The sequence below is a fragment of the Xenopus tropicalis genome, chromosome 8 (genome assembly GCF_000004195.4).
Source record: "Xenopus tropicalis strain Nigerian chromosome 8, UCB_Xtro_10.0, whole genome shotgun sequence".
In the NCBI taxonomy this organism is placed as follows: Eukaryota; Metazoa; Chordata; class Amphibia; order Anura; family Pipidae; genus Xenopus; species Xenopus tropicalis.
In genome coordinates, this window is record NC_030684.2 from 67289843 (window position 1) to 67304042 (window position 14200).

At 40.3% G+C, this 14200-nt stretch overlaps 1 protein-coding gene across 2 annotated transcripts in view; it reads left to right on the forward strand.

The window, feature by feature from the left end:
• Positions 1–14200, forward strand: part of dock11 (dedicator of cytokinesis 11) — a 146791-nt gene that overhangs the window by 108820 nt on the left and 23771 nt on the right. For both annotated transcript variants that reach the window (XM_031891416.1, XM_031891417.1), the window contains one exon: positions 4328–4450. In XM_031891416.1, the coding sequence (XP_031747276.1) occupies positions 4328–4450 (123 nt within the window). The remainder of the gene's footprint in view (positions 1–4327; positions 4451–14200) is intronic.

A 14200-nucleotide genomic window follows, 5' to 3' on the forward strand; every position in this document is an offset into this window, starting at 1 on the left:
GCACTTGGGAAATAACCCATAGCATCCAGTCAGTGATTAGCATATTTCAGTCAGGTGCAGTTAGTGAATGCAAACAGTTGATTGGTTGCCATGGGTTACTGCCCCAGAGGAAATGTACCTATCATTATAAATGAGCCCCTAGGATTCAGAGGATGCTGGCAGCTGTGCAAAGCCGTAACTTGATAATCCCTTTTCTTCAGTTCTGACATCACTGCAGTAACAGCAGTGGTACAGGGTTGTCTTAGAAATACAAATATAGTATTGTTTTTACTTTCTTATGCTGGATAATTATTGTCAGTGTGGTTTTCAAAGCCGGGTTTGATAAACCTTAAAGAGAAAGTAAAGATATAAATAGCGTAGCCTACAAACACCTGCACAGAAAACTGGCTGCCTGGCCATAATCAAAATACATTCCTGCAATAGCAACAGTTGTATTTCAAATCATACATTAAAGGAGAAGGAAAGTCATTTTGGCATTTTACTGCCAACAGATTCACCTCATTAGTGCCGCCTAGAACGCTATATTTATTCTGCAGAAAGCTTTACCATACCTGAGTAAAGAGCCCTAGAAACTTTCTCCATTAGTTTAAGATTGCAGCTGCTATTTTAAGTAGGTTCCTGCTGCAGCTCTGGCTTGGTAGTTCAGATCAAATATTCCTAAGGGAGGGGGGAGGGAGTTCTTTGCATTCTTATGGTAGGGGGAGGAGCAGGTGAGGGTAGAGAGGAGGCAGCTGCCCAGACTCTGAGAAGGATTTTTCTGAGAGAGGAATTCAGATACCCAAGAACATGTTTACAAAAAAGGAGACAAGAAATCCTGTGTTTCTTTTGATAGAGGACTCAGTGCATATTTTCTGTGAGTGCTTATGGCTGTATTTACCTTTCTGATAGAGCTTTCTTAGTTTTTACCTTTCCTTCCCCTTTAACTCTCACTTTAATGAAGGATTCACAGGTAAAAACAGAAGACATTTATATATATTAATGCATGCGTTCATATCTCTAAACAAAATTTGTAGTTTCTTGTGATTGTCCTAAGAAGAAGGAGAAAGATATGGGGATGTAGGAGGGAATAACGCAATTATAATTGCCACTTAGGTATAATAAGAAATGTTGAAATTGGCCATAGACAAAACCATAGCGTTCAGTGTTCAGCTGGCTCCAGTAAGGTTATGATTGATTGCTAAAGGCCAAGAATGAATTTACAGAGACTTCAGGTCTACTGGGGGCCCCACCTCCTCTAAGTAAAAGTTGCCCATAACTTTCCAGCAATCAGCTATCTGAATGAATCTTCCAGGCCAACCAGGACCAACAATAAGATAGAAGAGTCTGAAATGTTTGGACAGTTGTATTTAAGCTAGCCCCTGGATTTTCCAGAATTTTTCATGTTTATTCTGTAGAAAGCTAGTTAAATTTCCATGTATCCTTATCCAGATTATTTTTTCAACAAGCAGGAAAAGCAGGCCTTTCACAGTAAAAAGCACATAAGCTTAAAAATGAACACAATATAAAGTATTCAGATAATTTATAACCAACTATTGGGTGCTTATTATTTTTTTTTAACATTTGGGGTATAAAGAGCAAGTTTTTATTGTGTTCATAGCATAGTATAAATCATTATTTCATTAGTTACACTTCTTCCATGGGCACACTTGTTTGTTTGTGACTTACCTCAGAGATCAAGATCTGCTCTGAATAGGCTTGTTTTTATGACTCCCCAGAACAACATCATATTTAGGTGATATTCATTAAAATCGTGTAGAACTGAAGAAGGATAGGAATGCTTTCATCCAAGATAGTTGGAAATGTCAGAAGAGGAGGCAAATAATTCAAAAACTATTAAAAAAAATAGTGACTAACTAAAAAGTTGCTTATAATTAGCCATTCTATAACATACTAAGGGGCTGATTTACTTACCCACGAACGGGTCGAATGGAGTCCGATTGCGTTTTTTTCGTAATGATCGGTACTTAGCGATTTTTTCGTATGTTTTGCGATTTTTTCGGATTCTTTACGAATTTTTCGGATCCAATACGATTTTTGCGTAAAAACGCGAGTTTTCCTATCCATTACGAAAGTTGCGTAAAAAGTTGCGCATTTTGCGTAGCGTTAAAACTTACGCGAAAAGTTGCGCATTTTTCGTAGCGTTAAGTTTTAACGCTACGAAAAATGCGCAACTTTTCGCGTAAGTTTTAACGCTACGCAAAATGCGCAACTTTTTACGCAACTTTCGTAATGGATACGAAAAACTCGCGTTTTTACGCAAAAATCGTATTGGATCCGAAAAATTCGTACAGAATCCGAAAAAATCGCAAAACATACGAAAAAGTCGCAAAATATTCGTTTTCAAGTCGGAACTTTTCCAATTCGGGTCGGATTCGTGGGTTAGTAAATCAGCCCCTAAGAGTTAACCAAAAGATGTAGTATGTTATTCTAGCGGCTGTTCAGAGTGATTTTAGGGGATTTTAAAATGAAAGGCTTACTTATCTTTTAAATATGTATCGAAAGTACCTTCTGTCGCATGTTACGTTATAGCATTAAATTAGCTGGCATTATCACTTTCTTTATCTCAAATAAAGGATATATTATTCATATGATATACATTTCCATGTTAAAATCCATCCCATGTGTGTGTTGACAGGTTGATTCCATGCCAGTGAATACACAAGTCAGGGTGTATGGAAGTGAACCTTGTGTCACTGGCTTATCTGTGCCAGCAGAGAAACACAGTATGACACTCCCCTTACTGTAAACAGTCTATGCAAATTCTATTAACCATGGATGATAATCTTAATAATCCAAGATCATTAATATATCCAACAACTCTGCATGACAGTACTCTATGATATTTTTATATCATCTTTTTCATCTAAATATCATCTTAAATAAAGAGATATTCAAATATGTACCCCTGTAACACTCCTAAAACAATATTGCAATCCAGCGTATTGAAGCTAATTGAAAGACCTAGAGGAGACCTGACTCCTATTACTTTATCAGTCAGACTAAGAGAACAGAAAAGGAAAAGAAAACACTGTTTTCTCCTGCAGTTACATACACACATAACTTTGAAGCCATTAAATATATGTAGTTACTGTATATTGGAAAATTAATCAGAATTACATTTTATTTCATTGCACAAAAAATAGTTTTTATGTGGTAGACCCCTTTAAAAATTATGTTAATGAGTTAAAAAAAATCTATACCCCCTGAACAATGTACCATTTTAATAAATATATACACTTAGTAACATAGTAAGTTGGGTTGAAAAAAGACATACGTCCATCAAGTTCAACCATAATGCCTATATATAACCTGCCTAACTACTAGTTGATCCAGAGGAAGGCAAAAAACCCCATCTGAAGCCTCTCTAATTTGCCGCAGAGGGGAAAAAATTCCTTCCTGACTCCAAGATGGCAATCGGACCAGTCCCTGGATCAACTAGTACTAAGAGCTATCTCTAAGAGCTAGTACTAAGAGCTATGTAGTAGTATGTGCTGTTGGGTAATCCTAATTAGATAATTTTAAGAATTAAGGGCCGCCTCCTGGGATCATAGGATTCACAGTGCACACAAACAAGCCAAGGCACACATACATGCTCCATACATGCCTCATCAGCCAATTAATGGACAGAGTTCTGCCTTTTCCTCCCACTCTTACCTAAAGTACAAGGGCTGTCCTAATACTAAAGGAGTAGGTTATGATGTAAAGAAACCAACACGCGGTGTGGCCCTCCAAGTTGTCAGTGGAAGTGTTTTTCATGGGTTCTTACCCATAACTTCTTGCGTTAAAGAAACTGCTGTTGCCAGATTAAGGGTTTAATGAACAGGCTTTTCAGCTTCCCCAAGCATACAAGTTTTATGTGCAACAGTACATACAGTGTAAAAGATTCCCTTCAACACACAGCACTTGAATAAATGAGCATGAGAATCTTTATTGTGTCAGAAGGTTAATTTAATCATATCTAGTGTTTGCTGTAAGACATTAAAGCTTTATTTATACCTTTTTAAAGGTTTTGCAGTTCTTAGTAGGGTTACATGTCATAGTGTTTCAGTGATTCACCTGTATATTACTTGTGTCTTTTAATATTCTATTCTTATAGTTTCTGTGTTCCCATCATCTATTTGCTAAGATTCTGTTTTTGTTTGACACTCTTTCTTTTAATAGTTGTAATCATAAGACTGTCTTGAATCTGCCTACCCAGACAATCAGATTTTTGCTTTCATTTTCTAACCTGTAGTAAATATACCAGAACTAATTGTTAATTTTTTTTTTTCGCTGTTGGTAAATTAACCTCTTGTTTTATAATCGTGTGCCTTTCTGTTATCCTCAGGAAGTGTTGGTGGAATTACTTGAACAATGTGTTGATGGGCTGTGGAAGGCGGAGCGATATGAAACAATTTCCGAGGTTTCTAAATTGCTTATCCCAATTTATGAAAAAAAGCGGGAATTTGAGGTGAGTGAATTTATTTGGAATTTGTGTGTGTGTGGGGGGTGGGTTGTATATATGAATACTTTTTTTTATGAAAGTTGGTAAAAAAAAGGTGGTACAAAGAAGAATACTATTGCATAGTTAGTATCCTAAGTCCAACCATGGTGACATTAGATACATTCAAATTTGTTCTGGTGGTATCGCCTTGTTGACTAGCTGTTGCCATGAGGATACATTAGGTAATGTAGCTCCCATCCAGTGCATTGCAATATCTTTCTTAGCATAGTATAGCAATGATTGGTATCTGTTGCGGACATAATTTGTTGGAATAATGTCATCCAAGATACCCAGGAGGCAAATTTTAGGTGACATTATATGAGGGAACGCAGAATCATTTGCCATGATGTTAATAATATTTCGCCAGAAGTTGGCTATTGGTGAACATACCCATATCATGTGAAAAAAGTTTGCATTTGATTGTCCACACCTAGGACAGGAATCATCCATCCTTTTTCCCATTTTGAGTCTAATAGGGGTAATGTAGATCTGGTGTAGAATTTTATACTGAATGAGTCTATCTTTGGTGGATATTAAAAAGTTGTAACAGTTCCCTGTTGCTTTCTCCCAGTCCTCATGTGTCATGTCTGGTATTACCTGGGTCCATTTGTCCATTGCAAGGATAAAAGGTTGAGGGCTGAATTTAGTATGGTTTGATATATCCTCAAGATCATTTTGGAGTTGTCTGGTGAATGTAAGGTCTCTTCTAGTGGGGTGATATGGATTGTTGGTTAGAGAGATAAGAACTGGGCCTTGAATGCATGTCTGAGTTGTAGATATTGGTAGAGTGGAATATGGTGTTGGGTGTATTTTTGTGACATGCCTTGGTAAGTGGGGTGGTAAGGGGTGCAATTTTGCCCTTGTGCCCCCTGCCATAGTAAATTTACATGCTGCTAGGCAACTACATGAAAATGATCTAATATACTAAGTAAAACCTATACAACACAATAAAATATGAAAAGGCTAAATATAGGATCATATTGGACAGAAATTGGTCCAAACTAAAATCAGAAGCTGCAAAATATATTCTAAATAACTACAGGTTAATTTTTGTCTATAGATTGCAGCTGCTACTAGCTAATTTTGTTATTTCGTTTAAAGGGCTTGTTTACATATAAATTAACTTTTAGTATGATGTGGACTGATGTTCTGGGGTAATTTGCAATTGGTCTTTTTTATTTTTATTTTTGAGATTATTTAGCTTTTTATTCATCACCTCTCCATTCTGAAATTTCATCATTTATCTGGAAATATATGTTTTTCTGCATTGGGAAAGCTGGATGGAGGCAAAAAAGCAGATACAGTATATACTCGAGCATAAGCCGAGGTACCTAATTTTACCTAAGAAAACTGGAAAAACCTATTGACTCGAGTATAAGCCTAGGATGGGAAATGCAGCAGCTTCTAAGTTTCAATAATCAAAATAAATTCCAATAAAATTAGGATCTATCAGTCTTACTGAACAAATACGTGCAGGGAATCAGTGGGCAAGATGCAAGGCTCCCCCCTACTGCCTCCTCTAGCAGGGACACCTGGAGAAGTAATTACTCATTAATATCTTGCTCCTCAACCTGTCTATCAAAAGGAGCACATCATAAACTGAGAGGATTCAGCTTGAGGTTTACTTTAAGGAGCTTCCTCTCCCTCCTCACCTGAATAGCACACAGGCTTGATGTTCCATTGCCTGCCTACTTCAAACAGTTCCATTCCTGCCTGCTTGTAAAGGCTCTCCCTCCCCCTCAGACACAGACACTGGAGCTGAGAGCAGGGAGCATGTGATGTCATGCTGGGGGGGCGGGGCAAGGAATCAGGAAGGAGCAGAGCACAGAAGAGCTCACAGGGAATCAGGTAGCAGAGGGTGTTAGTTGGAGGGACTCTAGTATAAGCCGAGGGTTAATTTTTCAGCACATTTTTCTTATACTCGAGTATATACGGTAATACCACTATATATGTATACACACACACACAATCCATAGGTTTTCAGCACACCAACAGACCGAATGACCTGGGTGCTACCAGATTATGCAAGGTTATCCAAAAAATCAGGAAAAAACAGGTGCACTACAGGAATCTTTAAAAATAAAAATCAAGATTCTTTAAGTTATTTTAAAAATGTATCAGGCCTAATACATTTTTAAAATGACTTAAATAAAGAATCTTGATTTTTATTTTTAAAGGTTCCTGGAGTGCACCTGTTTTTTCCTGATTTTTTTTATATATATATATATATATATATATATATATATATATATATATATATATATATATATATATTGTGACATGCTGAATGCCTGTACATGCAATTTTGGGGGAATTAGCAATGGTAGGCAGGCAGGCATGCAGAGGATCTGGAGCATAGAGACAGGGACACCAAGTCTTCAGGCAAAACTCAGGTTTATTAAGGGCCCATTCTTCCCAACAGAGACATAAAGACAGTTCAGTAAACAGTTCAGGGTTTTGAGATGTCCCTTCTTCAGGGTTCTCACCTTCCAGGGTTATTTCCACACTCTGGAACACTCAGGCTTCACACTAAGCCTTGCTGAGCCCTCTCAGCACTCATCCATTTGGTCAGAACTCCCTCTGCTCCCTGGCAGTGGCAGGTGGCACCCCCAGCTCCTCTGGGAGTTCCTAACACAGGCAGCCCTCCTGCTCTGTGCCCTGCTCTGAGAGTGACCTTCACTCAGTCAGTGTTCAATTCCAACTCCAACCCTTTCTCTAAATCCCACAGCCCTTTTATTGGCTGCTCACCTGCAGCCTAATGAGGCAGCTCCCTACAGCTGGCCAAATCAAACCTTAAAAGGAGATTTACTCCAACACAGCATTACCTGCTGTAAAACCAGGCATTTTACCTTGGGCCATTTGTATCCCACCTTAAACACTGGTGGAAATACACCAAATAAGGACCTTTCCCATTGCATCTCTCACATATCCCCCCCCCCCCTTTGTTTTGACCCAGGGGCTAAACACCTTGCAACCCCAATAGAAACTCTCTTTCTCTTAAAGGGATTTCTATCTCAAGTTTTCCCCCTAGAGTTCTATCATTGGGATCGAACACATGTGTTTCTATGGGAGAAGCCACACACACTTTCTTCTCCTGCCACTCCTCCAATGGGGAAGAAACAGTGGCCAGACTTTTACCCATACTGTCAGACACACATGCCTCACCATTTTTGTCACAATCATGCACACTCTGCATTTTATACTCAATCTCGGTTTCAAAACTTACAGCGGGCTTTTCCTCAGCCTGCAACACTGGGTTTTCTAACAAATGTTTGTCTTTGCCTTCAAGCTTTTGCTCACCAGATGCACCCTGCCCTCTGGTAGCATTTGCTACTTCTTGCACACTGTCTTGTGTCACACAGCTTGGCACACACTCAGTGTTCACATCCAGCACACATTTTGGCTCATTTGGATTAACACTCTCTGCCAGACTCACATTTTCTGTCTGAACATCTCCTTCCACAGCATTTATCAAAGACCTCATTACTTTGCCTTTAAGACATTCCTCAGTCACTTGATTCATCACAAGGTTCTCACTGCAGGCAGAATCTGAGGTGCCGAGAACCTCACAGCACTGATTAGGAGGAAGCTTCAAAGTAACTCCACTTTCCTCCACAGTCACTCCATCGGACTTACTCTCATTGGCAATGTGGCTGCCAATTACCTCAGAACACTCAGTTCCATTTTCACTCAAAACCTGACACTCAGTCAGCTCAACCCATTCACCTGTATCAACTTGCTCACCCAACTGCAGGTCATTTGTCTCTCTCAGCTGGGCCAACGCAGCCGTTGCCTTCACAAATGCACAATTGTCTGCAGTATGACCTAGGGCATAGCAATAGGTGCAATTTACCAGTTCCACTTTGCACACGCTCTCAGACAAGTCATACATGGTGCAGGGCTTGTCTTTCACCTCACCTTTAAGGTACTCCCAGGTGGACTCACAGCCATACAACAAGGAGACATTCTCCCTTTGCACTAACCCTTCAGGTAGCAAAGCATACTTTCCAGTCATGACATTTTTCTCTCCAGCACATTGTGTTTCCACTCTCACACAATTCAGCTCACTGGAGACTAGTTCTGTGGCCGGCACATCCTCACACACAGAATCAGGAGGTAGTTTTACCTTTTCCTCATTTACCTCCTCAGACACACCGTCTGGCTTACCACCATTCACTGCCATGTTACCACATTTCAGTTCAACATTTCCAACAGCTCTGTTCACACACACAGCTTGACCTTTAATAAGTTCAGGAAGTTCACCTGACTTCTTACTGAACTCACTTTCAAGTGCCTTACTGCCCCAGCACTCCTTATAGGCTTCTAGTGACCTTTGTATTGTGGCATATACAGGACAGGTAGCAGTAACATGCCCAGTACCATAACAGTGTGTATATCTTTCTCTTTCAATTAGCTCAGTCAATTCAGCTATAGCAGTTGACAGAGATTGCTCATTAGTACACTCAGCCCCTTTAAGACCTTCAGGAGATGAGCTGCAGCCGGGCAACAAAGAGTTACTCTCAACACATGGCTTTAACGCTTTGTTCACTGAAGAACTTGAGCACACTCTGCTCAGCAGTTCTACATGCAGACTCTCATTTGCATCAGTTGCAACATCTTTTTGCAACAAAGCTGCACAATCATTACCATTCACACTGGTAACATTTTGTTCTGTTTTAACAGACTCAGAGCAGTTTACACTCGCTGCATCAGTCACACCTGCTAGGAACACATTTACATTGGGGGTCACCCCTACTTCCTTTACCTCAGGCATAACAGTAGTAGATTATTTTCTTAAGAAATCTTCTTGCAGATACTCCTCTGCTTTCAGGTGTTTCCCACTGTGAATTACCTCATTCACACTCTCTAGGGGAACATTAATACCAGGGGTCACCCCTAAACTTTGTACCATGGGCGTTACCGCACACCCCACAGTCACACTTTTCACATTTGGACATTTTTCAGCAAAATTACAATTAACATTTTGCATAGAACAAACTGTTTTAACCCATTGGTTTGATTGCTCCTCAACCAAAACTTTGTCATTCCCCCATAACTCCCAGAATAGGGGAAAGTCTGTTCCCAGCACCAACTCCTCATTACGGTTACTGGAAACCACAAGGGTGTGACCAACTGTTCCTTGTGTGGCTTCAAAAGTCAGATATACAGTTCTCTTCTTGCAGTCTTCTTGCATCTCGGGGACCTCCTGCGGTGAAAGAACATAAAGCAGCAGTTCTTGCCACACCACAGACACAGTGAAGTTGGCATCCAGTGTAACCCACAATGGAATCCCATTCACTTTAACCTCCACCAATTTTTCAACCGTCCCTTTAAGAGACACAGTGCACTCTGCCCATGCACTTAACTCTTGCTGTACTTCAGCTTCCAGGACCTTGCCTTTAATTAAAGAGTCCCAGTCTTTTACCCCACCAGCATACTGTTCCCTTTCCACCACCCCTTTAAGAACAGTCTTACCATTCCTGTAGGGCATACACTCTGGAACTGCTGTGGATAAACTCTGGCCAACCTCGCTAGACCAGACTGTGAAACCAGCTCTCCTTGGCATGCTGCACTTGCGCCACCTGCACAGGCTCCAACCTTGGGGCACCATCTCTTTGGCCTTTTCCAAAACCTCTTTGGAATACTTTTCCTGGCTTGCATCCAGATGAAGTGACCACCTTTGCCACTCGCGAAGTCTCCATCGCTTCCTTTGCCATCTGTTGCAAGTCCACACACCGCTGTTGCAGAAACTTGGCATTAAACCACTGCTGCCAGTCTCTCAGCTCCTGTAGCACCCTGCTACGCTCACTTTTTGGCTGTGGGTGTCTCAACACACTTCCCCACATACTTTTGCCTTCAGCAAACCAGTCACTCACTGGCGCCCTTTTGTCTCTTTGGGCAACGCTTGCTAGCCCTTTACATGTGTATGTCTCTTTAACAGCTCCTTAGTGCCCACATCAGAACACCATATGTGACATGCTGAATGCCTGTACATGCAATTTTGGGGGAATTAGCAATGGTAGGCAGGCAGGCATGCAGAGGATCTGGAGCATAGAGACAGGGACACCAAGTCTTCAGGCAAAACTCAGGTTTATTAAGGGCCAGTTCTTCCCAACAGAAACACAAAGACAGTTCAGTAAACAGTTCAGGGTTTTGAGATGTCCCTTCTTCAGGGTTCTCACCTTCCAGGGTTATTTCCACACTCTGGAACACCCAGGCTTCACATTAAGCCTTGCTGAGCCCTCTCAGCACTCATCCGTTTGGTCAGAACTCCCTCTGCTCCCTGCAGTGGCAGGTGGCACCCCCAGCTCCTCTGGGAGTTCCTAACACAGGCAGCCCTCCTGCTCTGTGCCCTGCTCTGAGAGTGACCTTCACTCAGTCAGCGTTCAATTCCAACTCCAACCCTTTCTCTAAATCCCACAGCCCTTTTATTGGCTGCTCACCTGCAGCCTAATGAGGCAGCTCCCTACAGCTGGCCAAATCAAACCTTAAAGGAGATTTACTCCAACACAGCATTACCTGCTGTAAAACCAGGCATTTTACCTTGGGCCATTTGTATCCCACCTTAAACACTGGTGGAAATACACCAAATAAGGACCTTTCCCATTGCATCTCTCACAATATATATATATATATATATATATATATATATATACTGGAAAGCAATTCTTATTTTACCCAGTGTTCTACCCAGAAAACACAAAGTGAAAAAATTTTTTTTTAAAAGAACATACAATGATGTGTTTTCCCTGCTTTTAACCTATTGATTATAATTTCACATTGTACAATTTGGGGGACATTGATGTCTCAGTACCAAGACACACAAGTATGATTGCTTACATTTTTATCTTGCCTGACCACCAGACAGTCTTTCCAGAACTCAGCGGCACCTTCCAACACCAGACTGAATATATAACACTAATAAATGTGGCACAATTGCTCTAGACCAGATATCAAGAGTGAAGACACCCACACAAAATAAACACTACCTGTTTGTTCAACAGTTCAAGGTTTCTCTTTATTTAGACATCTTCAACTTGTTCTCTTAGTCCTTTCAAAACACACCTCCCAGACACCTCACTGGGTAGCTCTTCTTTTAGCATCTGATCATGGGTTTGGATTTACCTGCTCTAAACTGTTCTCTGGATAATTATTAATGGGCCAAATGATTTGTAAACATACAGACTGTGTTACCATTGTTTGCTTCTTGGACTGTATTTAATATTCTATATACAGTATAATATAACATAATCCATCAACCTTATGTCAAATTAGCTGCAGCAGCACCAGTTTTACCTGCTTATTTGTAAAAATAAATCATTCAAGACAGCATGTTTAATGGTATGCATAAGCAAGTGTTCAACTACATTTGTCATATGCTTAAGGAAGAAGGAAAGGCATAATCACCCCCAGTGATTATAATCACTTACATGAGACACCGAACTGGTGCTCCTGTTTATTGAAAACAGCCCAGGCCCAGGTTACTACTCTATGAGCACCATGTTGCAATCTTCTTTCTGTAATCCTCTCTCATTGGTCCCAGACAATTTGCGCATGTCCACTAGCCTGAAAAGTTCTAGTTTTCTCTCTATGGAACCATAAAACAATTTAATGATATATAAAAATCCATCTAATGTTTGTACTTCATTGCTAAATTCCTGAATACGCATACATAAACCATGCCTCCCAACTGTCCCGATTTTCGTGGGACAGTCCCTCTTTTGACAGCTCAACCGGCAGTCCCGGATTCTTAGTGAAAAGTCCCTCATTTCCCATTGAGCTCCTGCGCTGAAGCTAAAAAAGATACAAATTTAGTTAAAAGTAGCTTTTGGCACAGAGCCCAGAAATCTTAACAAGTGTCACCTGTACTTAGAAACATTGTTTCTCGCTTTTAATTTAATAAGTGGGCTTTTGGCAGAGAGCCCCGAAAGGTTAAAAAGCCCCCCCTGCACTGAGATACAATTGTAACTAATGAGCTCTCTTAGGGGGTCTCTTAGGGGAACTGAGACTTGCAGCTCAAAGGGCAATTTTACCTTTTTCAGCAAAACTGTAATAACACATAAAACAGGACCCCAAAACCCCCAGAAATGTGTTCAAACTTTAAATAACCTGCCAAATTCAGTCAAATGGGAGTGGCGTGGTCAAAAAAAATCACCGCACTGCACGCAGCATTTATTTTTGTCCCTCTTTCCATTTTCAAAATGTTGGGAGGTATGCATAAACTACTTAGCAGTGAAACATGCAGAAACATTTAATGGTTAAAAAATTCTAAAATAAAAAAATTAAACATACTTCACCAAACAACATAAGGGTGCATCCCTGTGCCACATGGTTTTCTCTCTATGGCCCTGTCAGGGTGCACCTGCGCAGTAAAGAGGATACAGTAAGAAAAAGAATATTGTGGTGTGGTGGCATACAAAATGTCCCCAATATCATACAAAATAATGCAGAGACACTATAAATTATTTGGGTCATTAGCCTGAACTAGCCTGAACCTTAGGACATTACAGTTTTAGCAGCATAAATCAGCAAGTTTTGCATTGCTAACCCTTTAATTATTTACCACCCATTTACCACCAATGTTTAAAGCTAAAAATGTTTCTCAGCAAATATACTATGCATTACACAGTAACAATCCAGTGACAGCAACCCTTAATGGTTTGGTAAACTTAAAATGCCTGCTCCGGGTTATCAAAAAATCCACTACCCACTTCCTCTCAGTAGAGTTCATTATATTAGTTATTTCCTGGTTATCTGGGGAAGTTCCCTTCTGTTGCATGGTGCCCTTGTGCACCTTTATAAGCACATTAATGGAAACACTTTCAGACAAATAAAAATGCACACCTAAATAAATATATACATATTTTAATATAAACAAAACGAAATAGTTTTGTATGTATGTATGGTTTTCTTTATATAGTACTGCTTATGTCAAATGGGACAGTGCTGTACAACAGAATATATAATAATAGATAAATACAAAGAATGATAATAAATACAAAAAGGTATGTTTGCAATAAGTTAAGAATCAAAGAGACAAGAGAATGGAGGCCCCTGCCCCATAAAACATACAGTCTACATAAGAGGGTTACTTACAGACACAAATAGGAGAATATAAGTGCTGTAGGTCACAGTGGGTGACATTACAATATAAGTGCCAGTTCCTTGGTCAGGTGCTGTGCGAGTCCTCCAAGAGGTAGCCTTTCAGTTTAGTTCTGAAAAGACTGAGGGAGAATTCTCGCCTGAGGAAAACAGGGATGGCATTCTAAATGTAAGGGGCAGCAAGGCAGAAAGGTTTAAGGAGGAAAATGGCAGTAGTAGTGGGGGGTTGCCACCAAGTGGTTACTCTGTGAGGAGCGGAGGAGTCATCCCGGAACATAAGGAGACACAAGAGAAGAGATGTAGTGAGATGCAGAGGAACAAAGGGCTTTGAAGGTTAAGAGAAGGAGTTTGTAAGTTATTCTTGTTTTTATGGGAAGCCATGATAAGGACTGAGAGCAGATAAGCAGAGGATGGGCCTGAACTCTTTGTGAGAGGAGAAGAATTCTGGCAGCAGTATTTAAGACAGGCAGTAGGGGGGATGGATGGTAGTCAGGGAGGCCATTTAATAGCAGGTTACAGTAGTCAAGTCAGGAGAGGATGAGAGCATACATGAGCAGCCTAGCTGTTACAGTTTAAAGAAGGGGATAGAATATTGCATAAGAAAAAGTGACAGGT